At 51.6% G+C, this 27956-nt stretch overlaps 1 protein-coding gene across 6 annotated transcripts in view; it reads right to left on the reverse strand.

Annotated features, from left to right (window-relative positions):
* Window positions 1-10888: 10888 nt before the first annotated feature.
* TMEM51 (transmembrane protein 51) overlaps window positions 10889-27956 on the reverse strand; it is a 47619-nt gene continuing 30551 nt past the window's right edge. For 5 of the 6 annotated variants that reach the window (XM_070511011.1, XM_070511009.1, XM_014836248.3 and 2 more), the window contains 3 exons: window positions 18766-18839; window positions 14161-14695; window positions 10889-11996 (listed from right to left, as the gene is read on the reverse strand). In XM_070511011.1, coding sequence (XP_070367112.1) covers window positions 11591-11996; window positions 14161-14501 — 747 coding nt within the window. In that variant the 5' untranslated portion in view covers window positions 14502-14695; window positions 18766-18839 and the 3' untranslated portion in view covers window positions 10889-11590. Of the gene's footprint in view, window positions 11997-14160; window positions 14696-18765; window positions 18840-19429; window positions 19578-27956 lie in introns of those variants that run through there. The other variant, XM_070511010.1, reaches the window with a different exon arrangement.

Consider the following 27956-nt stretch of genomic DNA (forward strand, 5'->3'; position numbering starts at 1 on the left):
TATCGGGTGATAGAAACTTCAGATGTCTACTACGGTGGCCAACATGTACAGATCATTTTGATTTCCATTAAAATCTGGATTTATGCCTTTTTTTTGAAAATTGGAACATCTGGTACCCTTGGGTTCTATTCGTGCATAAATCAACCATCTCTCAGGGCTGAGGAGAGACACAGGCTGTGTTCTCCGTGCCCACTGCGCTGCTCACGTTTCTTCCCTGGCTTCCGGAAGCACTTGAGTTTTTACCCTCGGCATAATCTGATTATGTAACTAAGTCTCTTTCTCCCACCAGAATGGAAGTGCTAAAATTTCAGGGGTCAGATAGCCCTCCCTGTGCTCCCGCAGACTCCTGGGGCCAAACGCCCGGCCATTTCTGATAGTCTCATTCCTTGCTCATTTTTAAATCCTTCTTTTAAAAAAATATTTAACACAGTTATTTTAGAATCTGTATCTGGTAATTCCACCATCTGAAGTCCTTGGTTGGAGGGGTGGGGGGGGGGGGGGCGCGTCTTAATCTATTGCTTGTTGTTTTTTCTCTCACTCTGGCTCGGTCTGACCTGTTTCTTGATGTTTAGTCATTTGATTGTGATCCATTTTTGCCTGAACTGAATCTGTGGGCATCCGGGTGCTCAGATTCCTGGCTTTCCTCTAGGAAGGACTTTTGTTTCAGCTGGATGTCGCCTATGCTGACTTCCTCAGCTGGGAGTTTTCCCACTGAATGCGTGGAGTGTAAATTTGAACCCCAGACCCATGTGGTTAGAAATCTTCAGGGTTAACGATCACCACTATTAATATTGTGGCCATTATTCACTTCCCCCTCCAGACCCACAGTGAAAGCGGACAGCCTGCCTCGTAGCCTCCCTTTTCTGGCAGTCCTGGCAAAAACCAACTTAAAGCCATCCCTTTGCCGGGATGTATAGCACCTCCGAGGCTGCCGGCTTAATCTGGGCACCTTAGACTTGGCCGGCGCCCTTTGCAAAGGCCCGGGCTTAACCTCCCGTCTCCTCCACCTGTGAGCTCCCCGGATGGCAGGGGGGGCGTCCCTCCTTAGGAAGCCCTGCCTTCCTCATTTGCTTACATTTTGCTTGTAGCTCACTCTGCCTGTGTTTGTGTGTGTGTGTGTCCTTTGGGATTGCTTACTTAAAGAAATTGTCTTTTATTATGGGATTTTTGAAACATACACAAAAGTAAAGACTGTAATTAACTCCAGGTACCCATCATCCAGCTTCAACAATTTTCCAATCTTCTTTCATTTCTTTTTTCTTCCTTTTTGATTCTGTTTTTCTGGATTAATTTAAAGCACATTGTATCAGCTCACCCATAAATACCTCCTAACTGAAAGGAGGGTTTTTTTTTGTTTCCCTTTACATTATCCCCCACCCCCATGACATTACCACACCTAACAATACTCACAATTCCTGATCGCCACCTAACACGCAGCCCACGCTCACATCTTCTGGCCTCTCTCACAGCATCTTTTACTGTTTGTTTGTGAGAATCAGGATGCAGACAAGAGTTACACATTGGCCTGCATTTGGTGGTTGTGTCTCTGAAATCTCTTTTATTCTATAACAGCACACACACACACACATTTCTTTTTCTTTTCCTGCTACAGATTTGTTGGAGAAACCGGGTCCCTTGTCCTGTAGAATATTGGCATCCTGGATTGGGCTGATTGCTTCCTTACGGTTTCAATTAGCTTGTTCCTTCCTTCCCCATGTTTCCTGTCAACTAACAGTAGGCTCTAGAGGTCTAATTGGATTCAAAGTCTCTTTGTTGTCAAGGCTACTTCGTGGCTGGTGCTGTGTGCTTCCTCCTGCGTCACAGCATGAGCACACACGTCTGGCCATCCGGGTTTTAATGCCACTGGGGTTGATCAGTAGGAGCAGTGTTAATAGACTGAACCGTCCATTCCAAAGGCCCCATCAGCTTTTTTTTCCCCAATAATTTTTTATTTTTAATTGTGGTAAAATACACATAAAATTTACCATCTTAACCATTTCTAAGTGCACAGATCCATAGTGTTAAGTATGTTCACGTTGGCGTGCAGCCAATCCCCAGAACGCTTTTTTATCTTGCAAAGCTGAAACCCTGCGCCCGTTAAGCAGCTCCTCCCCGTTGCCCCTCTCCCCAGCTCCTGGCCACCACCTTCTACCTTCTGTTTCTATGAAGCTGCCTGCTCCAGGCACCTCGCATAAGTAGAATCATACAGTATTTGTGTTTCCAGGACACTAATTTCAGTTAGCATAATGTCCTCCAGGTTCACCCATGTAGCGTGTGTCAGAATTTCCTTCCTTTTCAAGGCTGCATAATACTCCCTTGTGTGAACACCCCACATTTTGCTTCTCCATTCATCCATCAGTGGATACCTGGGCTCATCAATGTTTTACCTAATAGTTTTAGCATCCTTTGATGATCATTCTCAAGATCTGTTATTTCCTTTGGGGTTGCAGAGTTGGGATTTTGCTGATTGTTATTCCTCTGGGAATTATTAGCTAGAATTCTTCTATAAAGAAGAATTTTCCTTCAACGTTTATTTGTATATCATAAAATACAATTTGTTCAGGAAAGGCAGAATAAATGATTGATTCTTTCCTTTTATAGGTCAATATTCAGAGTAAGAAGCAACTGCTAAACTACCAATGAGTTTTAAAAAATATCATTGGGGATTTTTTATTTAAAAATATGTAGATGTGGGGCCGGCCTGGTGGCACAGCAGTTAAGTGTGCGTGCTCCACTTCAGCAGCCCGGAGTTCACCAGTGTGGATCCCAGGCACTGACCTACACACCGCTTATCAAGCCATGCTGTGGCAGGCATCCTACATATAAAGTAGAGGAAGATGGGCATGGATGTTAGCTCAGGGCCAGTCTTCCTCAGCAAAAAGAGGAGGATTGGCGGCGGATGTTAGCTCAGGGCTAATCTTCCTAAAAAAAAATAATAATAAAATAAATTTTAAAAAAAATATGTAGATGAGGGGCCCACCTGGTGGTACAGTGGTTAAGTTTCTGCACACCACTTTGGTGACCCAGGGTTCATGGGTTTGGATCCTGGGAGTGGACCTACACACTGCTCATCAAGCCATGCTGTGGCAGCATCCTACATACAAAACAGAGGAAGATTGGCATGGATGTTAGCGCAGGGCCAATCTTCCTCACCAAAAAAAAAAAAAAAAAGTAGATGAATTTCAATCCATTGAAGTCATTCTTCAGTTCGATGCTTACACTACACAATCCCAGGCGTCATCTAGGTTGGCTCCCGTGTCCTTTGTTTTTCCAGGAGGAAACCACTCAATAATTATAACCATCTGTGTTCTAATTGCATTGGTGTGGTCTCGAGGCAAACATCTCTTTGTGTCAGTTTTCCTTTCCTGTACGAGGAAGTTGGCCAAGATGAGCTCTAGAACCATTCCTGTGCAAAACTCTACTCTCTGTCACATTTTCACATATAGATTACTCGTTTTATTCTCTAGTCTTGTGACCCGATGCAGTTATCAACATCTTCATTCGACAAACATGGAAATGGCCACCCAGGTGATATTTTTTCTACTTCTCCATGCTGCATTTTTTCCCAGCAGACCTAAAGCTGTGGTTCTCCATTAGGGATATTTTGCCCCCAGGGGACTTTTGACGAGGTCTGGAGACATTTTTGATTGTCACACCTGAGAGGTGTTACTGGCATCCAGTTGGCAGAGGCCAGGAATGCTGCTACACATCCTACGATGCCCAGGACAGCCCCCTCCTCTGTATGTCGTTGGTATCCAGCCCAAGGTCAATGGTGCCAAAGCTGAGAAACCCTGGCTTGAACAATCCATAGAGACAAAATCATATTCCTTTCTTTTTTTTTTTTGAGGAAGATTAGCCCTGAGCTAACATCTGCAGCCAATCCTCCTCTTTTTGCTGAGGAAGACTGGCCCTGAGCTAACATCCATGCCCATCTTCCTCTACTTCATATGTGGGACGCCTACCACAGCATGGCTTTGCTGAGTGGTGCCATGTCTGCAGCCGGGATCCGAACCAGCGAACCCTGGGCCAGTGAAGCGGAACCTGCGAACTTAACTGCCGTGCCACCGGGCCAGCCCCCTATCATATGCCTTTCAATTCAATGTTTATTCAATGAAAGGATGTATAAAATGGACACCTCGAGAGTTCGCTATGCAGAAGTCAGACAAGGGGACGGTCTATTTTGAGCGCATCCATAGCGCTTAGCCACTGAGGTTCTTCTCCCGCCGTTTCCCTTCAGTCTTATTTCTGGCTCCTATTTTGCCCCTTGAGACGTTTCTATTATTGGCCTAAGGGAAAATTAAGGGACCATTTTTACTGCTTTCAGGCCAATGGAAAAACTTTAGGCCTTAAAATTTTTTTTAACTTGGGAAATAAACATCAAAATTGTTTTATCCCAAATAGCAGCTAGATTTTTTTGGTCCCAATTCCTCTCTGCCATTTTGATTGATTAAACCGATATTTCAAATAAACTTCACATTACCTTTTAAAGACCTTAAAAGCGTTGGCCTCTTCTGCTCACAGCCTCCCCTGTAAGATGTATCTTCCTGTATCCTTGCCTCTGCCACGTTTGCGCTGATTTAAAAGAACCCGGTTGGTGCAAAAATGAATTTACCATTGGCAGCTGCTAGAATGGCCTGTTCCATCCTATTCAAAAAGTCAATCTGTGGATCAGTACGTTGAGTCTGATTTTTAGAACAGGCAACTAATTTGTCTGAAAAAGAAATGCAGCTTTTTATCCTTTTTGGGCGTTCAACTTCGAAAGAGGCAGGAATTGGATAAGGCAGATGCATTTATTCACTTGTTTATATCCAGTATTCACATAATTTCTTACAAACACATATTCACAGCTTCACGTGTCTTACAAAAAGTAAAAGAAAAAGCTTGCTGTCATGTTACTACATTATTTTTCTCTCTTTTGTGTTTTGTTAAAGTAGATGCTAATGATTTTTCTGGACCAGACACAATCCTTGAAGTTGCATTCTGAAATAAGACATCTCGAGGATAAACACTAAGAACACTTTCTTGGGTTAAAGTTCCCACACGCCCCCCAAATTGTACACAGTTCTGAGCCCAGTCTGTCACTGAGAAGCTGTTTTATTTGACATTGCTTTTTCTGAGAAGAAAAACTTAGCGCAGAAAAGGCCATGCCATAATTTCTGCTTGCCAAATTGTATTCTGGTTGTTTTATTTTGTTGTATGCCCTCCATTAGTTCCGAGTATGCTTTTAAATAACCTAAAATTCCTCCAAATCCATTCGAGTCTGTACGTACTACTGACCATTATCTTCCCCGCATCCTTTATATGACAGTTAATAAATACCCAGAGTTGTTTTAATACAGAGTTGGGCCTGGGGATGGAGAAAAGGAGAAAGGAAAGAGATATCTGTTGATATCATGCCATGGAGCATTAGATTTATAGTTCTGGACTGGGGAAGGATAGAAAACAGTCTTCGTAAAAGTGACAGTTTTTTAAAAGAAAAATAATAAGTAATACACTCAGGCTGATCTCCACGGATGACTGTTTCCTGCTTCCTGATGGAGCCAACAGTGGTGACCACGCTCTGTAACCAGAGGCCCCACTGCCCTAGAGGATGGATCCTCATCTTGGGCAGGGTTTCTTAACTCAGCACTACTGACTTTGGGGGCGGGATAATTCTTTGTTGTGGGGACTGTCCTATGCATTGTAGGATGTTTAGCAGCATCCTGGCCCAACCAGATGCCAGTGGCAGCCTCCTTCCAACCAGGGTAACATTTGCCAAATGCCCCAAGGGGAGCAAAATTAATCCTGGTGGAAACCACTGATCGAAGGTGAAAATGTCCAGTTCTGGCATTGGCAGGGATGTTTAACAGCATCACTGGGAGCTGAGAAAGTTTTGCCACATGTCATAGCCTCTGGAGGCTGGTTGGTTTGCACCAGTGTGTCGTCCAGGGTTCCGGGGTCTGCTTGTCCCCTGGGGGCTTGGTGTTGATGAGACACACACAGTGGGCAGCCTGGTTGGCCCCAAGCACACTCTCGTTGCAAGGGCTGCATTTTCAAGGCTTCTGGTGTGTGTGTGTACCTATGTTCTCTCCACTGGCTTTTCAGGATGAATTTGCATCCACACATTGTCCCCAGGGACTTTTCCTGGTCACCCAAGTAGGCGGTCGCCTTTCATCTCCTATTCTTTACCCTGCCTCATGTTTCTTCACAGCACTTCTCGTTTTCTGCCATTATATCATGTATTTATTTATTTGTTGGTGATCTGGCCACCTCCCCCCAAAATGTAGCCTCTGTGTCAGCAGGGACTCCGTCCATTTGTTTGCAGTTTTATCAGTAGCACGTGGCACATAGTAGCTGCTCAATAAAAACGTGCTGCATGCACAGACTTGGTTTAATTTGGCGACTCCTAAATGGATCTCGTCAGGGACCTTTTCCACTTCTACCCATTAAAATCCAGGGAAACACGTGTGGGGACTCACCAGGAAAGGGGGGTGTCTACCACCCTGACACTGTGCTTCCCAAGATTCACTTTCTTAGCACCAGTCACTCGCTTCTGAATATACTGACAACGCGGCATTAGACTGAAAATCAAACAAAATGGATGGACTGTCCACTCTCCGTGGTGGAAACTGCCCTCCCGTGCACTGAGGAGCCAAGCCCAGCGCCAGGCTGGCCCCAGGGCTGCCTCAATTGGCCTTAATGACGCGGCCCTGCTGCCGTTTTCCCAGCGATGGCTTTGTGTGAAGAGTCCTCACAAACTGCTCGGAGGCCTGGGGAACTTTCCCAGAATGTGTTTTCAGAAATGAGCGTGAGGTTCACGCTTAGAGAAGTGCTCGGGTCTCCAAGTTCTCCATCGGGAGGCTGTGGTCCAGTCACCGCCTCCAGGCAGCCCTTGCTTGCTCTGTGCCAGTGCAGCCTAGGTCCTTCACCTGTGTTTTTCTCATTCCCATTTCAACACCGGTAACCTCCATTTTGCTGGTTGAAGAGCTCAAGGCTCAGAGGGGTCAAGGTGTTTGCCCAAGATCGTGCTCCAGGGAAGCAGCAGGGCTAGGATGGAAGCGAAGTCCTCCCTGCCAGAAAGGCCCTTTCTCACCCTCTGCGCCCGCAGACGGAACAGGGCTGTCCTTTCAGAACGCCGCACCTGAATACTCAGCAGGGTGTGTCCCAGGAGCTAAACGGTCCTTCTCAGGGCCTTTAAGGCCACAAATGAGCCCATTAATCCTCAGAAGGGCCCTTCGTGTACTGTCTTTTACAGCCTGTGGCTCAATCAGTCCGTCCATTCCATGATCAGCTGTGTCCCACTTCCAGTCTCGCTGGACCCTTGCGGACTTATTTGGGCTTAGCCATCTCACACTTGTCCATCTAGAAACAAGGCGTCTCAGGACATCTGACATCAAGTAACAGAAACCCACTCCAACTCGTTTAAGCAGATAGGATGTTACTGAAAGCAGCCTGGGGCTCCCACAGACCCAGAGGATAGTGAGCGGGGCCAGGCTGAGGAGAACCCAGACCAGGAAATGCAAAGCACGATCCCTTATCTCTGCCTGTGCAGGGTGGGTCCTCGGGAACCTCTGCTTCATTGTCTCTTCTCGCAGGCCAGCTTTCCCTGTGCACGTGGCCCCCTCGGCTTTCAAGTTTACTGTACACAGGTCAAGTAGCCAGGACAGAAGGACCATGGTCATTGTCACCCAAGGCCATGGGACCCACTGCCCAAGCAAGAACCCGTCCCCTGGAAAGCAGGGCATCAGCTTCACTGCTGTGTCCCCAGAGCCTAGAACAGTGCCTGGCATGTGACAGGAGCCCAGCACGTATCTGTGGATGGATCTGGCTGGCTCAGCTGCACACACACACCAGGCAGGGCCCCCTCCTGCGCTCCCACTCACGTCCCACACAGTCTTATGCCTCAATCATCGGCTGGCGGCTCCCATTCGTCAGAGCTGTAACCAGTCTGAGAAAGTGAAAATCAAAATTGAGACAAGGGGCCGGCCCTGTGGCCGAGTGGTTGGGTTCGCACACTCCGCTTCGGCGGCCCAGGGTTTCACTGGTTAGGATCCTGGGCACGGACATGGCACCGCTCATCAGGTCATGCTGAGGTGGCGTCCCACATGCCAAAACTAGAAGGATCCACAACTATAATATACAACTATGTACTGGGGGGATTTGGGTAGAAAAAGCAGGAAAAAAAAAAAGGTTGGCAACAGTTGTTAGCTCAGGTGCCACTCTTTAAAAAAAAATTGAGATGAGGTGGAGAAGCCACCATGGGCCCAGCACTGCGGAGGAGGCAAAGGCCATGGCCGCGGTCAAGGACTTTGGCTAAGTTTAGGATCAGCGCTGCAAAGGCGGATTTATTGGGAGCACACAGCATCTCTCATGGAACCCAAGGGCAGATGTACAGCTGGGCTTCCCAAAGGAGAAGGACCAACGTCCAGCGGTCATCAGGACACAGCCCCCTCTAGGTGTCCTTGCTCACGTCTGCCTCTTTCAGCGTTAGCTCCATTCTCTCTGCAGAGCAACGTCCCGGCTGCACTCACCTGTGGCCCAGCATCAGGGCCCCCAAACGGCCCCCAATCCCTGAAACCACATCGTCCAGGAGCCTCTCCATCCATTTCAGGGCCACTTGCTGGGAGAGACATGCCCAGCTCAGCTTCTGATTGGTTCTCCTGGGTCAGATGGACAGGTATCAGGTCCAATCAGCTGTGACCTGAGGCGGTGGAGGTCACATGACACCAGTGTGGCTCCCGAGAGTCCTCCCTTTGGGTGGGGTGGGGGTTCTACGCGGGAATTTTCTCTGCTCCTTCATAGCCCTGGGGCCATTTAGGGCCTAAGAAAAGGGGGGTGGCTTCTTCAATTTTCTCCCCCATCTCTGTCCCTTTACATTTTACCTTAAGAACAAAAACGTGATGGAGAGGAAAGGACAGGCTGGAGTCTTTCCTCCGATTTTTACCTTTTTAGCTTTTTTATAGGACTGGCATTCCCAGCTGACATTCTCTGCCTTCCTCTTTGATGGAGGTGAACCCACGCTCCGTTTTACATGCTAAATATCCATGATATATTCTCTGAGTTATATGAATAATTTTCTACTTGATCCTTTCCACACATACGAAACAAACAGGGTCCTCAGTGGGACCGGCCGCAGCCCTCCTGCCTGTAGGAAAAGTTGCAGCATTCTGGTTGAAGGCAGGCTGATCTCTACCTGGGTGAAGGTTGAGCCCTGTGCTGGTTTCCTGAGGCCTCTACACCAGTTTCCCACACACCTGGTCGCCTGAAACAACAGGAACTCACTCTCTCCTTGTTCTGGAGGCCGGAAATTCAGGATAAGCTTCTACTGGGCCAAAGGCAAGGTGTCAGCAGGGCTGGGCCCCCTCGGACGCCCTGGGCAAGAATTCGTCCTCGCCTCTTCCAGCTTCTGGGGGCTCCAGGCGGGGCCTGACTTGCGGCCGCATCCCTCTAGCTCTGCCCCTCGGCCACATGCCGCCTCATCTTCTCTGCACATGATCTGCCCCGGCTCTCACCTGTGAACGCACCTGTGGATGGCCTGTAGGGCTCATCTGGACAATCCCTCTCGAAACCCTTAATTTAATCACACCCACAGAAACTTTACCATATAAGGTAACATTCTCAGGTGCAGGGACTAGGGCCTGATATGTAGAGGGAGCCACATTCAGCCCCCTACGAGCCCCAAACCCCTTTCTCTCCCAGGGAAGGTCTAGGCTGGGCAGACGCCCTGACATGTCGACAGTGGCGAGATTGAGAGCCCTGCAGAAAGTCGCTTTTCAGCTCCTTTGGAAGCTCGCGGTTCCCCTTTTCTCCTTCCTCCTGTCTGTCCTCACGTGAGGTGGAAGCATAAAGAGTAACTGAAGCACAAGTCCGGCCCAGAGATACACGGGGAGCCACAGCTGGCTCAGAAGTGGGCTGGGACCAGGCCAGGCCCCCGGGTGTCCCAGGCCACGAAGCACATCCTTGCGGCTCCCTTTTTTAGAGAGAGATTTGCATGAGGAAAGGGAAAGGTTGGAATTGAGGCCCTGCTGCCGATCCCAAGATAAGAAGGTGATTCACTCCCCAAAGGCCGCCCCTTCCTCCCACGGGAGCTTTTAGGAAACATCTGGGCTCAGGAATTTACTCTCCTACCAAGCTCCAAGCACGCAGATGCCCTGCAGGCCCACTCCACGCTCACCACTTCCAGGAAGGCGCTTTTCCATTCTGGTCTGTCTTCCCAGACTCCCCCTCCACGGTCCAGACCTGACCCCAGACATCTCTGCCCCCCCCCCCCCCGTCTCCGCCCCCCTCCTCCGCCCCAGGCTCAGCAGTCTGTAATTCCCCCGGGCATTCTCGTTAGTGGAACTGCTCTGCTCTCCTGGGCCCCAAAGGTGGGCACTCTGCCCTCTGCGTGCGGACACCCCCACCCCCTCCATGATCATACAGCCTGTCCGCTCCCTCCTGGGCCAGCTCTTGGGAGATAAGATGTCAGAAGGATGTTTAGACAGGTAGACAGCTGCTGTCTAAACAACCAGAACTTTCTGTCGGGCATGTGGGTCGACAGGGACAGCCTCAGCTCTTGGGGAGCACAGGTCCTTATTCGAAGCCTGAAAAAGCTCTTCCCACTGAGTTGTGCAGTAGAGCGATTAAGCACTCAGGCCCTGGAGCCAGATGGCCTGGGTTCAAATCCCAGCTCTGCCACTTCCTAGTGGTGTGACATGGGGTGCTTTACTTGACCTGAGCCTCCACGAGCTAACCTACAAAATGGCGGTAATACCCGGACCCAGACGAGATGGGACAACACACGTGAATGCCTTTGTACAGCACCGGGCATCTACTAAGTGTTTGGTAGATATTAGCTATTCTTATTATTATTGTCCCTAAGCAAGTCAGCATTGGAACAGCTGCTAAAGTAATCAGCACCCAGACATCCTACATATAAAATATTTTATTATAAAAAGCTCGGCTGCATGGCATTTTAGAAGGAACACAACATCCCACACAGCTGTCCTTTCTTGCTGTTACACAGGAGAGACGAGGAGAGAGTACCAGATAAGACTACGACCTTATGCATCCTCAGGCCTGGGGCCCTCAAAGACCCGACGGATCAGGGGCTCCGAGAGACCCGCCTGGGCCTCGCCCCACATAATCATGCAGCCTCTTGATTCTCTTCCTTCACAAAACGGCCCCGTGTCCTTTCTCCAAAGCTGAGTCATATCCCCCACCCACAGTTCAGGACTCCAGTGAAGAAAGCGGAGGCAGGACAAAATGGCCCGAGTGGAAGCAGAACAAAACCACAATCTAACCAGTTGCTGGGTATCCTTTCCTAACCGGAAAGAGGAGTGGTGTGGCCGACAATTCAGAGTTGAAGGAAAACAAGGGGGAAGGTGCCTGGGTCACCCCTCGATGGCCCCGCAACATCAGGAGAGCCGAGGCAGCATCTCTGTCAGACGTGCCTGCTACACGAGATTCCGCAGACGTCACAGTCTCTCCCAATTCACAGAACCCCCCACCATCCAAATTGCTAAGGAGGCATCTGGCCCCTCCGCTCCTCATCTGCAGCTGAAGTGGCTTCACTGGGGGTCTGTGGGTGCGGAGGGTGAGTGGCAGGAGGGAAGACACCTGAGAGGCGCCGTCAGTCAGGCGGCCGGGCGTCGGGGGCCTTCTCCTGGACTTCATCATAGTGTGGCGGGGGGGTCAAAGGCTCGATGGAGGGAGGAGGGACGTTTTTGTCAGGGAGACTGATCCTAAAGTCTTTGAGGTGAAGCTTCTCAGATTTAATCCTTCGAACTTTCAGTGGCTTCAGGCGTTTGGCCAACTTGGAGTTCTGCCTGTCGGGGGGGTTCCCCGGGCTGGCCTCCACGTCGGCCCTGGTGGTCGTGGGGGTCGTCTCATTGAGGCCCGTCAAGGACTCATAGGAGGGGAGAGAGATGCTCATCCTCTGGTTCTGGTCCTGCTCCCTTGCCTGCGAGTAGTTTGTATTCATCACTTCCTCGTAACTGGGGACGTAGTACCTCGAGGAGACCTCCTCCTCCTCCTGGCTGTAAGACAACAGACACGGCACAGAGAGTGTGAACACGGAGAGTGTGAACACAGAGAGTGTGAGCATGGAGAGTGTGAACACAGGGAGCGTGAACATGGAGAGTGAACACAGTGTGAATACGGAGCGGGTGAGCCTGCGCTCAGGTCACTTAAAATCACAAACAGATGGACTCCAAATCCTGCACTGGCACTGGGTCCACAGACACCTGCCCTGTGAACGACACATGGGTCCTAGATGTAACAAAGCTAACGCTTCCACTGTCTGCTGTGAGGCAGGCACTGTTCCAGGTACTTCAACACACATGAACCAAGTCCACCTTCCTAACAACACGAGGAGTTAGGTACTATTATACCCATTTTACAGATGGGGAAACATACATCGAGGTTATGTGACTTGGTCACACCTTTAGGAAGTGGAAGGGCAGGAAGTGAAGGCCACACTCTCAATTACTACACTGGATTCTCTGCGTGTTAACCGCCCCCCCCACCCCGCCTTTATGCCTCATACTGAACAACATGCTGGGTAGGCTATTCCGATACCCAGCTGGGTCCTTTGGCCAAAGGCAACAGACACCTGCATGAAATAGCTGCCGGTTTGAAGCAAAATGTTTGCCCCCAGGTAGAGAAGGAATATCGGAATATAAAATTTATGTGTATTTCAAATTATTCTGTAATTTTATCTTCTAATTTCATCGTAAGACTCAAAGGTCAGGTCAGGTCCTCTGCCTTACTCTCATTTGACTGTTGAAAGAGAAAACTGAAAAGTCAGGGCATTGTTGGCACATTTATAGGGAGTCAGGCCAACAGCCATTTTCCAGGATGCTGCCCTTGAACCTGTGGGGTGACAATGGCCAACACCAGAAAGCCTGCTGTTAGAAACCGGCTTCCCTCTCATCTCCTTTAGGAAGGAACTCGTGTGTGCTCATGGCCGGCTGGGGAGTTAAGGGGAGGATTTTCCTTCTCTGTTCTTTTCTATATTTCCTAAGTTTTCTAGAATAGGCATACATTATCTATTATTAGAAAATGGGTTTAATTTTTCCAAAATAAAAAGAACTCCCTTTCCGCTATAAAGATAATACATACTTGTAGCAAATTCAAACAACACAGAAAAACCCAATGAAGAAAATAAAAACATCCTGAACCCCTGCCCCCAGAGATAACCCTGTTAACATTCTGCTGTGCCCTTTCCAGAGCCGTCTCTGACCCCACAGCCGCCACTGGACGTGATGAAGACGTGCCCAGAGATGCTGCGTTATGACCTGCTTTTCTCAGCCTGGTGGACAGGGTCCCCCATCAGCACAGAGAGATCAACAACGGTGTGCAGAACGCCATTGAATGGGTGTGTAATAATTTAGCTCAAAGGATGGATATTTCGGTTGTTGCTCAGTTTTTGCTGTGCTAAGCAAGGCCCTGATGAGCACATGGGTATAAACTCCTTTGCACTTGTGTGACTGTCTCCCGGGAACAAACTCTTAGGAACAGCATCTTCAATCCCGCCTCCTGATGGGAAACTCCTTCAGAAAGCTTATGTCAGACAGCACTCTCATCAGCAACCCGCTCCCTACAGCCTCTAACACCCAGGCTGTCTCTCTCCGGCAGGACAATGGGCAGAGAATAATGACGCCTTCTTTTTGTCTGCACTTTGTGACTAATGAGGTTGAACATCTACTGTCTGAACATCCACGAAATGCTTGCTCATTTGTCCACTTTCCTGCTGGTGTGTTCATCTTCCACACTCATTTGTGAGGGCTCTTTCAATCAGAGGGATGTCAACCTTTATCATATGTTCCCTGATTTATCACTTATCTTTTAAATTTATTTTTGGTTAAATAGAACACTGCTTCGCAACCTTTTCCACTCTAAGTGCTGGGGTGAACGGGCAAGCAGCCAGTCTAGGAGCTCTGGCCACCCCAAGCCCCACGCAGCTTCCCTGGGGATGTCAAAATCTCAGTACACCCGTAGTCTATTCATATCGCATTATTTGGGAAACTCTGGGATAGAGGTTTAAAGCTATTGGTAAAACGATAAGCTGTTCTACGGAGCCTGAATGGGAGAAAGTGGGAAGGTAAGACCTCTGGACTAAAGAATTCTCATTGCTGAGCCCCACCCGTGTGTGTGTGCGTGTGCCCATCCCCCATCTGGAGCGAGGCAGCCAGTCCTCACCTGTCTTCCTCCTGGGCACGAGGCTCGGCCCCCTGCTGGTGCTGGATGTGCGCCATCTCCTCGCCTTGCCGCTGTTTCCTCTTGTCCCGGATGCTCAGGCAGATGGAGAGCAGCAGCAGGGCCACCCCAGCGCCAACCAGCACATAGGCCACGGAGAAGGTCTTGCTCTTGAGAATGCCACTGCCTATCTCCGTCTTGTTCCCCTGAGCTGTCGGCTTTTCGGCCGCACTGAACCCGGGCACCAGGTTCCACATGGCCATGATGACCCCGAGGACCAGCATCCCCAGGCCGATGGCGGTCAGCGCGTAGTGTGAGCCGTTGGCCTTGGACTGCGCCATCATGCCAGCGAGAACAGGGCACAGCCCAGTTCAAAGGAAGAAAATAAATAAATAAAAAGCAGCAGCAGCAACAAAACCCCCTTGAGTGCACTGAACAAAGTCCTCAGCGCAGCACTAGGAAAACAGCAGCCACACTCTTGAGGGGTGGCTTCCAGCAAATTCGAGGCGTCCCGTGTGGACAGCGGCGGCTGGGGGGTCTGGAAGGCAAGCAGAAAGAGGAGAGAGAAAATCAGTTCCGACTGGAGACGCTGCTGGGAACACAGTGGCTGTGCTCCTGGAGGAGTTAAGAAGCGGGACTGAGCCATAGGCTCTGCTGGGCCTCGCCTCTGATGCATTCCAGATGCCTTACGTGCTGGTGCTCCTGTGAGCTGCAGAAGGAAGGCCGGCCCGCCTGCCCCTACCCGAAAAGGAAAAGCCGGATCTTTCCCTGCGGGAGGCCTGAGAGGTCAGGGCTCCGGGTCATTAAAGCGTTTTGTGGCATTTAATGAAATGCAGTAAAATCTCGACTCTCACGGGGTACAGCCAAGAGAGGGAACGACAGCATGCAGGAGCCGTGGTCAACAGTTGTTCCAGAATCGCCTGGGTAACGGGCATGGGTCAATGACACGTCCCAGTCCAGACAGCCTACTGCCGCCTGGTCACCACCCTCAGTGGCTCCCTGTTTCCTGCAGGAGAAAATCCAGGCTCCTTAGACTCACGTTCGTGGCTAACGCAACCTGGCCATACCTCTCCCACTCACCTCTCACCTGGCCCTTCTTCGACATCCCCTGGCATTTCTGCGGTTCCCTGATGGCCCCTGCTCAGCTGCCCCTTCCGTGCACTCCCACCAGCCCCCAACAACTACCACGGCAAGTCCCTCTCTCCCCGGGGCCACGTCTGCTTCATCTCTGCTCCTGGGGCATCGCAGGGACTCACAAAATGAAATGAGCAGAGGCCACATGAAGCCACCGGGAAGAGAGGCTTGTCTTCAGCCACGTGGAGTTTTGCTTTCCTTAAAGGGGCAGAAGCCCACACATTCCTCATCTTAGCCGCTATGCCCAGCCGGCCGAGAAAGGCTCCTCCCATGAAGCAGCTCAGAGGCTGTGGGCTAAAGGGAGCAGTGAGCCATCCTGGGGGCCCATAACCATCTGTCGGCTTGCAGAGTGATCCAGACACCCACGTCCCCAGAAGGGTTTAGCTTAGAGCACTCAGGGGCCAGAAGACCAGCGAGCAAGCTCCTGGCTGACTGCTCCTCAGTGTTAACCCTGCCACAGCAGCCTTGGTGGAACAGTAAAGCTTGACAGATGTTTCGATGGGCATGGCCCTGTTTTCAATTCTGCATTCTTTCCGATCTTTCCAGAAGGCCGGCTAACCAGCCCACTTGAAACCCGACGCTGCAGAGGCATTTTCTCATCAAACAACGGGCTCAATTGGAAACTGGCCACTTTGTTGAAAAATACTCTAAAAATATTGGGGATAACATCCTCTGTCAGCTTGAAGTCTGTTCCTTCTTTTTTTCATTCAACAAATATTTCTGTGCATCTGCTGAGCAGCGTCAGGCACCGAGAAACAGTGGGAGCAAATTAAGGGGGAGTGGGGCTTCCGGGCTGGCAGGAAGGCAGTCTGCAAGGAGTAAGGACGACATAAGAGAAAGTACAGGGACGGCGGAGGTAGGCAGCCGGGTCTCCTAACTCGGGCTTGGGGCTGTACAGGAAGCGTCTGCGAGAGAGAAGTCCCACTTCACAGAACAGGGTCTGCCCCCTGACTGTGCTGCACTGTGCGCATATGTGCACAAACGTGCTCTCCCATGCCTGTGTGCTGGCTGTGAACACACACGTGCATGCACGCAGGGCGCTGAACGGGGAGCCTGCGGCAGACGGCTGCGTGGGACCAGCCGGGAAGCGCCTGCCGTACCGACGGACACACTGACACACAAGGGTATCTGTTCCTCACACTCTCGCTCACGGCCAGCAAAGGGAAGGACGAGGGGACTGCAGCCCTGGGAAGGCCTCGGCCTGCCAAACGGATCTGAGACGAGGCCAGAGGCGAGGGCTCAGTGGTGGAGAGGTGCAGGCCGAGGCTGGCGCTGGAAGCAGGAGACATGAAAAAGCCACCGTGGGGCGCCTGCTAAGGACCCGACAGGTAGACCTTGTGGCTGGGAAGCTGATGGTGCGTTTATGACACCAGCGACTGGGGCCACTTCAACCTCCCCCCCTCCCCGTCTCCTTAACTCTCAGCTCAAGCTTCGCTGACAGTGAGCAAAACAGGCCCCAGAAGAGAGTCACGGGCAGAGATGAAAATGTCAGGATTCACACGTTTTTGGCCAGTTAAATTGCCACTGATTGAAAACAGGCAATAATACCTGAGGGTGTTGGGATGGGCAACTGCATGCAATTTTTCTGGGTGGCAGATTTTGGCATTTATGGATCAACAGTTTCAAAAACGTTTACACCTTTTAGCTTTGCAATTCCAGCTTCTAAGAACTAAATACAAGGCAAAGAAATTCATCATCGCTTTATAGAGGTGAGGGATTAGAAACTCCTTAAACAGCCAATAATCTGGATCTGGTTAAATAAAATATGGTACCTGCACTTGTTAACTTATGGTCTTAAAGCTGCTAGTGATATATTTTAAAGTCAAACAACAAGGTTAAAAAAACAGTATGTTCAGTGTAATTCTATTTTTAAAAATTGTAGGGGCCGGCCCCGTGGCCGTGTGGTTGAGGTCATGCGCTCTGCTTCGGCGGCCCAGGATTTTGCCAGTTCGGATCCTGGGCGTGGACATGGCACCACTTGTCAGGCCACGTTGAGGCGGCATCCCACATGCCACAACTAGAAGGACTCACAACTAAAATATACAACTATGTACTGGGGGGATTTGGGGAGAAAAAGCAGGAAAAAAAATTCTATACACAGATATGTATATATGAATATACAGAGAAAATGATCCTACTTACGTTAAAATAAAAAAGAGACCATACATTTTCATACATTTCACAAACATGTACGTAAAATTCCCAGATGAGGGGCACATTCCAAACTTGTACCAATGATGCTTCCGGGGATGGAGGGGGCTTGGCAAGTATGTCCTTTACTCGATTTCTGAATTTTGAATGTTTTATAATCAGAAGGTGTTGTTGGAGGGCAACACAGCTTGGTGGTTAAGCGTGAACTTTGGAGCCAGGCTGCCTGGGCTCAGATCCTCACTCTGTACTTTCCCAGCTGTGTGACCTTGGGCAAGTTACTTAACCTCTCTGTGCCTCAGTTCCCACAACTGTAAAATGGAGATGAAAGCTCTCTAGTACTCACCTCATAGGGGATTTATGGTAAGTAAACAAACGTGGATAAAGCACCTAGAACAGTTATGTGACCTGCACACTCTAAGGTTTTATAGAAAGGTTTGTTATTTGATATTATTTAAAGCCTGCATTCTCAATGGGCTGAGAGCCCCAACATGGGGGAAAAAATTGGTTGTTGGGGATGGTGTGAAATCATCTTAGATGTTACAGTGGTTTGTGGCCCTCCGCAGCACACAAACGGACACGCCATCTACCTATGGGATGACACCTTCATGGGGTGGGGGAGGGGAGCATTACAAAAAGACGTCTAAAAAGACTCCTTAGGGGACAGTAGTGGGGAAAAAAGGTTGAGAGACACCATTTAATGTATTGTACTAAATTTCAAAACACTCAAACTATACATGCCATGATGTATACGGTTATTTTCTCTGTGCAATGGGATTAGAATGATTTTTATTTTCTTTTTCTTACTGGAGAAGAAGAATTGGAAAACCCAGATCTGTGCATGTGGCCCTTCTAGAGTAAGAACATGAAAGAAAGGGTTTCGGGTTTTGGGTTCACGGCAGGGTTCCATGTCCAGCGGTAGCTTAAAATTGTTCCCCGACTCACCCTCCCTCCGGAGCCCAGGATCTCAACGGTTCTCCGGGGTGTGGAAACCCAGCCCCCGGAGGTGCAGCTGGTGGCTGGTGTGTCTTGTTTTTGGCTTGCTGACCCATGTTATATTTAGTGTGATGTTCTTTCCTTTTCAAAAATAGGGAAAGAAGCTAATTTTGTGCCTGGGGAGGATTTGGATCACGTACTTTCCAGCGAGTTCCTGAAACAGACAGAGCAGCTTTGCTGGGCAGCCCGGGGTCCCAGTCAGCCAGACCCAGCTCTGGACCCTGGAGTTGGCCCCATCGCGCTCCTGTGCAAGGTGGCCCTGAGGATAGTGAATAACCCTGTATCTGGGTTTTCAGGAAAAATTGTTAGCCCGTTAAGAGAGGCACCCACCTGTTGTCACCTGGCACAGCTCAGGGCAGCCCGGAAACGACCCTTCATGGTACAATCTAGAGTTCAGGATCCACCTGCAAAAAAACAGAAATACCGCTTTCTAAGTAAGCTGGGAGCATGTCAATTTGAGGGGCTCGTGGCGGGGTAGCAGGGAGGGATGTGTTTTCTGTTTTTTTAGGGGGAGGGCACAGGTTGGGGCAGGGTAGACAAGTTGTACCAAAAGAAGCCACGATTCTGTACCAGGAAAGTGGGGCTGCACAAGGATGACCACATGGGAGCGACATTTACCAAGTCCGTCCATGGTTTATCCTTCGTACACAAGTGCTCCGGGGGATGAAAGAGGAGGAGACGAGACCCAGTCACTTATGAGGCCTCTACAACCTTGATACCCAAACCAAAAAAGGACAAGGCCAGGAAGGAAAATGCCAGGCCAATCTGATCCTCCAGCAGGGAGCAAAAGTCCTAAACAAAACACGAGCAAATGGAACCCAACAATGTTTGTCTGTTTTTAAAAAGATAATACATCACAATCAAGTTGGGTCTATGCCAAGAATGTGGAATTGGTTCAACATTAGAAAAGCGAGTGGTGTTACGTCCCAAGAGAAAAGTTAAGCCATGATGGTGTCACCCAGTGGAGTACTACGCAGCAGTGAAAATGAGTCACCTGTGGCCATAGGCACCAGCATGGACCAGTCTGACACACGGGATGCAGAGCAGAAAGCAAATTGCAGAACACACAGCAGGATTCCATTTATATGAAGTTCAGAACCAGGCAAAACCAAGTTGTATCTGGCTCTATTTTGGTAATACTAGGAAGAAATGCAAAGATTATAAAACTACAATTCAGGATAATAGCTACCTCCCCAGAGGAGTGAGAAATGGTGCTGGGGAGGGGAAAAGTGAAGGGTGCAGGGGTGTTTACTTATTATATTATTCCTCACACTTTGCATATATCTTCTAGATACTCTTTTGATTGGCTGAAATATTTTGCAATAGGTATTTCCAAAAGCCATCAATGTCTGTCCACCACTCTTAGCACAAAATCCAAACTCCTTTGCTGTGGCCTTCAAATCCCACCAGACTTGATGGGCTCCTGCCTCACTCCTATCTTATCTCTTGGCTCACCGACCCTCAGTGGCTTCCATTCTGTTTCTCAGTCACACCAAACACTTCCTGCCACAGGGCCTTTGCACTTGCTGTTCCGGCTGCCTGAAACACTCTTCCATCTGTCTCTTTTGTTTGGCTAGTCCTTTATTACTTCTGTCTCTCAGCTCAAATGCCACCTCCTCAGCAAGCATTTCCCTGGCCGCTCTATATAAAATGCCCCCTCCCTCACCCAGCTCCTCTCAAGCCCCACGCTTCATTCCTTGACGACCTTCCTTCCCAAGGATGGATGATATCACCTCATAATGTATGACAGTCTTGTTTTGTTTTTGTGTTGGCTCCGTCTCCCCCATTGGCGTGTCCCCTCCCCGAAGGAAAGCTGTCGTCTGCCCTGTCCATCTCTGGATGCCCAGCACCCAGCTGGGTGCGTTGGGAACCTAACAGGTGCTCAATAACCATTTGTAGAATGAAGGCATGACTATCTGGCAAGTTTAAAAGTTTCACTGGTGCCCCGTGTCAAGGAGGGGACTTCCCAGTTCGAGGCTGGCACCGAGGGGAGAGGACTAGACAGAGCTCACTTTCAGGACTCCCTGGAACCTGAATCTTGGATCTGTGTGCGGACAACCTGCCAGCAACATGGGAAAGGGGCCCAGACGAAATGTGATTTCCATTCCAACTCGATCGGTATTCCCCGGGGGGGTTCGAGGTGCCGGCCCTCCCCTGGTCTCCCGGGGAGAAGTCGCAGGCCGTGAGAGCCCCGAGCCTCGTTCCCACAGCCTGGGAGCTGCTGTCTCCGCTCCCACGCACATCCCTGGCCACCAGAGCCAGCAGGGACCCCCTGGGGGCAGGCGCAGGGCGGTGGGGAGGGGGCTGTGTCCAGGGTGGGAAGGTGGTCACAGCCCTGGACATCGGAGGGCTCCGCCCGCTGAGACCTGCCCGCCACGCCTGGACTGGCGTCTTTCTGACTCTAATATAAAGATGACAATTTAAGTGAGATCCAACCACAGAACACAGCGCTGCTCCGGCTGAAACAGCAACGGGCTCCCTGCGTCGGCGGTCCAGCCGTCCCTTGCCCGCTTCCCGCGGGATCCCAGACGGTCAGCGGGACACAGGTCAGATGCCAGGGGTCTGAGGGAGACCCTCATGCGGCTCCTGGGCTCTGCACGGCACCGTTCCAGAAGCATCCAGCCCAGCGGCTTCCGCGGGAGGAGACGTGGCCCTCGGGGGTGTCTGGCAGCACCGACCGGCCCCCGCACAAGGAGGCCCCTTGACCATCCTCCCTGCACCCCACCTCCTCCTGCCGAGCCGCGTAACTGGGAAAGGGACCCGGGCTCCCTGCGCAGGGCCGGGCCGTGCACCGTTCCCGTCACAAAGGAGGAATTCAGCGGGGCTCCCTCGGTCAAGTTTCAGGCCACAGGCCCTTTTGTCCCCAAGCTCCCGTCCCAGGCCGAGGGGAGGGGGCGGGGCCGGGAAGAAAGGCTCTGAGCCCTCACTGAGGCCCCTCCTGTCCCCCCGGGAGTCTGAGGCCCCCTCCCCCAGAGCTAAGGTCAAAGGGTATCAGGTTCCTGTTCTTTCAGAACAGGCTGGTGTGGATTGTGCACTCGGGAAGCATGAACGGCACTGTGCAAATGAGTCGTAAAAGCAAAGCAGAGGGAAGGGGGGCTGCCCGAGCCGGAGAGGGCTGACGGGAAAAGGGACAGAAAGGAGGGTAAGTCACCTGCAAGGCGGAGGAACGGTAACAGCAGGAGCAGGGAGTCACCAGGAGTAGCAAGGATGAAATCAGCAGCCGTGGAGACCGTGACAGGCACCCTTTCAAATGCATCCAATCCTCCCCCTTCAAGGAAGTTAGCCTCACTATCTCAGTCTCAAAGAGGTTAAGTAACTTGCCCCAGGTCACACAGCTGTAAGCAGCAGAGTCAATATTCACAATCGAATCTAGCTGACTGTGAAGTCCACCTCTGGTCCCTTGCGTCTCACCAGCACCCACGAGGCGGAGTCCCACAGGGCCCTCCCTGGGCAGGACGCACAGGCCAGAAATGAGCGATGCACGGTTTACCCTGGAGATCATTCCTGACAAGAGCACGAGATGCATTTCACAGGGATGCATTTCTTCTAAAAAGGCTTTTTAAAGAATTTGATGCCAACAATTCCTGGCTCCCAACTGTGTGCCCAGGGCTCTGGGGGCCCCGATGTGGGAGAAAGACTCTCACAGTCCAGCAGGAAGGCAGGCAACTGGTCCTCGAAGCGGGGAAGTCACCGTCAGGTAAGAGGAACGTGTGTGGGATGCCAGCTCCGCCATGCCCTCTGCGGAGCAACTTCCATGCAGAGTCACTTAAATGCCATTAGTTCTATTTTATAGATAAGGACACTGAGGTTCAGAGAGGCATAGTAACTTGTCTAAGGTCACACAGCTAGCACAAGGCAAGGAGAAAGTATGTCTGATCCTAAAACTCATGCTTTTAACCACGAAGCACTTCTGCTAAAACGGGGCACACAGAAGGAGCCTGCAGAAAGAGCTGCGAATTCGATGTGAGGGAGGCAGGGAGAAGGAAGAGGAAGCAGCAGCTCACGGTGTCTGGAAATGTCCTGGGCAGAGTCCGTGGGTAGGAGGAGACTAGGGTACTCCAGGCAAAGGTTCCACCTGAGACGTCACAGAGCGCCGGGAGAGAGGACACCCGCCAGAGAAGGGAGGCAGCTTCCCCGACCCCAGCGTAAGACACGAGTGAATTTTATGAGACCCGACATCTCCCGTCTCCTTGCTAACCCACTTAGGCGGTGGCGAAATGAAGGAAGACAAACTCATTCTGAAGACTCCAGGACGTAAACAGAAGGAGCAAGTCAACAAACCAGGCATCTTTTCTTCGGGAGCTTGACGTGGTGTCTTTCTCTAAGCAAGCGGCTGGCGTGTGACCCTATTTGCAAGGCTGGCACCGGGGACCCGCTCTCGGGGGCTCCAGCCACATTCCGTATTTCCCGGGAAATGTGGCGTCTCCTTGTGCCTCTCCGCCAGGATAGTCTGGGGCCCGTGGGATCAGCAGCCAGAGCTCCCGTCACCTTCTAAGAGCTCAGACCTCGATCCTTCTCCAGGCTCTGGGCTGAGCCCCCAGTGGCCTTCCACTCTGGTGAGCAAAGTTGAGCACAGGCGCTGACCACCCCACCTGCCTCCCACCCGGCAGCCCTCGCACCCGCCAGCCACAGAAACATCTGCTCCTATTTCCTGGATGCTGACTGTGTGCCGGGCGCACGCTAAGTGCTTCGCACAGCTTGGTTCATTTATTCTGCCCAGCCACCATACGAGGGGGGGACTATCGTGCCCACCTTTGTCCACATTATCACTGAATACACTGAGGCACAGACAAGTTGAGAAACTTGCCTGGGGTCTCACAGCTCATGAGGAGTGGCCCTGTGCACTGTGTCCTTGTTCAGACCTTCCTCATCCACGGGACCACGGAAAACTAGCCTTTCAGCCAAGCTCGATTAACTAAACCAGCGCAGGGCAGAATCCCTGTTAGGAAGGGCTGGGTCCACGGTCCCACCAGGGGCTACCCTCTGGGCTCGAGGAGCAAGTAAGAGATGTCACAGCCGACCCTCCCGAGACCAGGAGCGCCAACTTCTGAGGCTCAGCCCTGAGTCTGGCGAGGCGGGGGGGTCGGGGGCCTGGCGGGAGAGGCTGGAGTGCATCCTCCTTCTTGGGCCCTGGTCAGGGTGCTGGCTGCGGGCCGGGCTCGTGCGACCCTGGGCACCCTCTGGGCACCCTCTGGACGCGGCATTTGTCCTCGTGCAGCAGGCTGTCTGGACACCAACTTGATGCCCTTGGATCCTCCTCCCAAAGAGGCATTTTGCAGCAAAAAGCAGAGGAGGGCAGAGAGGAGAACTTCTAGAGTCGGGGAGCGCGGAGGCCGTTTGCAGGTACCAGCCCGCCCGAGGCGTGGTGGGCCTCCCGGTGGGCGCTCCCGGCCGGAGGCGGCCTGCCTGTGTCGGCTCTGCTGCCACCGTCCCCTGTCTCACTGTAAGAACGATGACACTGGGATCTCCCCCGCTGGGCTGTTGTGGTGTGAACCCAAAGCCGTGAGTGAGCAGGTGTTTATTATTCACTCAGCAAAATATGAACTGAGCAGCAACCACGTGCCGGGGCCTGCTCGGAGTGCTGGGGACAGAGGAGTGACCGAGACAGACAGAAGGCCTTGTCCCTGCAGAGCCCTAGACAACCGGCCTAACAGAGAAAATTCTACTAAAGAATGTCAAGTTGGAGGAAGACAGTGCTGTTGGTGACAGTGGCCAGGAGAGCTGGGAAAGTGACATTAAATGTGGTGGTCGGGGGACACAGCCACCAAGAAAGTCAGATCTGAGCAAAGATTTGAAGGAGGCGCAGGAGGGAGCCCTGTGGCCATCTGGGGAGGGAGCTTCCAGGCAGAGGGAACCGCAGAACAGAGGCCCTGAAGCAGGAGGCTGACGGGCAGTGTCCAGGGACAGGAAAGCTGAAAAGTCAGTGAGCGAGTGCTGAAGGGCCTGTCCCAGCGCCTGGCAGAGAGTAACTGCTCTAAACACGTCAGTTTACAGAACTGAGGGGGCAGGGGCGTGACCATCCATCCTCAGAGAGGCCGGAAGGGGTGAGGCGCTAACTCAAGGCCATTCAAGTTGGGGGCAGAGAAGGATCCCAGGTCCAGCTCAGGGCTGTGTGCTACTCCACACCCTGTGTATCTCAGAATCTGGGAAAAGGCTGGGGCAGGCTGAATAATGGTCCCCAAAGACACCCAGATCCTAACCCCTGGAGTTTGTGGCTGTGACTTTATATGGCAAAAGGGACTTTTCACATATGATTAAGTTAAGGATCTTGAGACAGGGAGATCAGCTGGGATTACCCAGGTGGGTCCAATTTAATTAGGAGTGCCCTTATGACAGGGAGGCAAAAGGTCAGAGGAGGAAGTGGGAGATGGGATGTTGGAAGCAAGAAGCCGCAGTGATGAGAGGAAGGGGCTGCGAGCCACAGAACGCAGGCGGCCCCTAGAGCTGGAAAGGGCAGGACATGGATGCTCCCGGGAGCCTCCGGAAGGAACCGGCCCCACCGACCTGTTGACTTTAGCCCACAAGAGCTTGCTGTGGACTTCTGACCTCAAGAACTGTAAGAGAACAAATCGGAGTTGTTTTAGCCACCAACTCTGGGGTATTTGTTAGCGCAGCCACAGGAGATGAACACAGGCAGCACAGGCGTTCACACCTTTCCACGGCACCCACCAGCGCTCAGACTGCGGACTCACCCAGGCGTGGGTTTAGCTGGGCAGTTCCTGGATTCGGGTGACACCAGTCACTTGGTGAATTCTGCACCCACTCCCTGTGCGGCCAGCGGGGAGGCGGCGGGGCAGCCTGGCCCCCCCTCTCCCGGGCTTACATTTTAACCCACGACTCCGCTAAAGAGCCAGGTTTCCACTTGTTCCACCTTTGCTGGGATGAAAACTGTGATAAAACGGAGCCTTTTCACGCCCGTATTGACAGGCGCTCGGTCTCCCAGGGGCTCAAAACCACAGCTCGCTGCCACGCCCTCGGGACAAAACCACGCAGGGGTTTATTTCACGCGGTCCTGGTCGGAGGCGTTTTTAACTCAGACGAGAGGTGTGCGGAGCAGACAGACAGACCGGCCCTCCCAGCTCCAAGGCCTCTGGCAGCCGGGACCCGATTCAGGAGACGCAGACGCGGCGGGAGCGAGTTTACCATGCCCATATCTGGACTGTTTCTTTTCCAGCCACAGCGCTGCTGCCTCCCTTGAAGTGGTTCCCGAACCTTCTGCCAAGAGCCCCTTTGGATGCAGCTGACCTCGTCCAGCCCCCCATCCCCTCTTCTCCACCTGCCACCCGCCATTCCCTCTTGAAGCCTTCTAGCCAGAGCCGCTTTCTCGAGCCCCCATCTCCTCCTGCTTCCGATTTTAGGAAGTCACTTGTCACATCCAGTTCTTTTTCCCACTGTTACATTTTGGAATCGGAGCAACAGCAGTGGACGTCCTGAGCGCTGACCAAGCGCCTGGCGCTGCGCTGCGTGCGTTCCCTGCATGTATTAGTGTTACTCTTATGACGTCGTCGTTGTTCGTGCCGTCAGGTCAATCCCGACTCCTGGCGCCCCTGCGCAGAGCAGTGGAAGGAACCCTGCCTGGTCTTCCTGTGCCATCCTCCCACCTTCTGGCGCCACATCAGACAAGCTCCGCTGCTATTCACAGGGTTTTCATGGCCAATATTTTAGGAAGTGTGTGGCCAGGTCCCTCTTCCTAGACAGTCTTAGTCGGGAAGCTCCACTGACACCTGTCCCCCATGGCTGACCCGGCTGGTATTTGAAATCCCAGTGGAACAGCTTTCAGCATCACAGCAACATGCAGCCGCCAGTCTGACAACTGACAGACAACAGACGGGGGGTGGGTGGGGATCCCTGACTGGGAAATGAATCCTGGGCCGTGGCGGGCAATGAGGCCACCAAATCTTAACCACTAGACCACGATGGCTGGCTATCATTATTATTAATTTTATTTTATTTATAAAATTTAGTCAATTTTATTTTAAATATTTACTATTACTAATCAATATAATTAGATTTTAAATTTAGTTTTTCTTATCACATTTAAATTTCCCAAGAACCCTAATGAGAAAGTTTCTAGAACAAGCCCCATTTCACAGATGAGGAAACTGAAGTTCAGAGAAGTTAAGATACCTGCTCAAAGCCACACAGCGAATGGCACAGCAAAGATTCAAACTAGCTATGTCTGACTCCAGAGCTAGCACAACCCAACACCCACTGCCTCCTAGCCCCCCACTCCACGGAGAGCCCCCGCCCCACACCCTGGCTGCCAGAAGCCCTCCCTAGGCTGACCTCAGTCTCTTGGTCAGCAGGTAGAATTCCCTGTTTTCCTTCATGTCATTTCCCCTCCATAAAAACAAACTTCCCCTGTGTGAGTCACCCTGTCCCCTGAAACCCTGATACTCATTGGGACATACTGTAAATAATTCATGCTGGGATGTTTAACCATGAAGCTGGAATAGAGGTTAGAACGGGGCAGCCCACAGGACAGAGGAGAGGATGAGCGGTCACGGAGGGGCTTGTTTCGTGGGGCTTGGCGCCTCTTTCACATTGGGAAATAAAACAAGAACTCCCCTTGGCCGACCCCCCTCGGCTTATGACCTCCGACCTCCACGGCTTGCCAACACTTCCCAGCATCCTCCCCCTTGTTGCTCCCAGCAGCCTAGTGCCACTCAACCCCGAGTTAGAGAGGTCGAGGCACAGCCGGTGCCAGGGCTGGACTCACATCCCCTTCGTCCAGGGCGACGAGCGTGGACAGCATGACCTCACAGGGTGGAAGAGCGAGAGTTTTAACCACAGTAAGCGTGTAGTGCTGTGTATACAGTAAGCGCCAAGACACGGTGCAGCCAGGGAGGATGCCATTCCAATTCCCCGCCATTACAGGCCCACACTCACCACAGCCCACTCCCCCAGGTTACTGCCCCGGGAACCGAAAAAGACTCATGGTGCTTTCTCAGCGGCCCACACGTGATCCCGAAGTGGCCTCCCGTCTACACGTCGGCCCCGAGGAAACTGCAAGACGGTCTCTCGGGGCTGCAGAGGGCAGCTGGCCGCTCTCCTGCTGCCGTTCTGATCTGTAAAGGCCAGTCGGGCCCCAGCGAAGTGCTGGAAAAGGCGAGGACCTTCTAGGCACAGCTCACCTCCTGATCCTGTCTTCTCCTACCCGTGCTGGAGGGAGAGAGAGAAGAGAGGTGGCGCCCACTCACTAGCCTCATATTCTCACGAGGGTGGTTTTCTTTGGCTGCTCTCGGTTCCCAATATCCACTCTTCTCTTCCTTCATCATAGGAAGACTGATGTCCAGTTTCCTGTGGCTTCCAGAATAAAGATGGCATTACGCAGCCTCCTGTGCAGCTGGCCGAGCTGTATGGCTAAGTTCTGGCCAATGGGACACAAGCAGGAGTGTCTATCACGGGAGGGGGACACTCAGGAAGGTTCCTAAAAGGAAGGGACATGTCTTTTTTTTTTTTTGCCCCTTCCTTCTTCCTATTGATTGTAATGTAGATGTGATGGCTAGAGTTCAGCAGCC

This window comes from Equus asinus, chromosome 5, assembly GCF_041296235.1.
Source record: "Equus asinus isolate D_3611 breed Donkey chromosome 5, EquAss-T2T_v2, whole genome shotgun sequence".
NCBI lineage: Eukaryota > Metazoa > Chordata > Mammalia > Perissodactyla > Equidae > Equus > Equus asinus.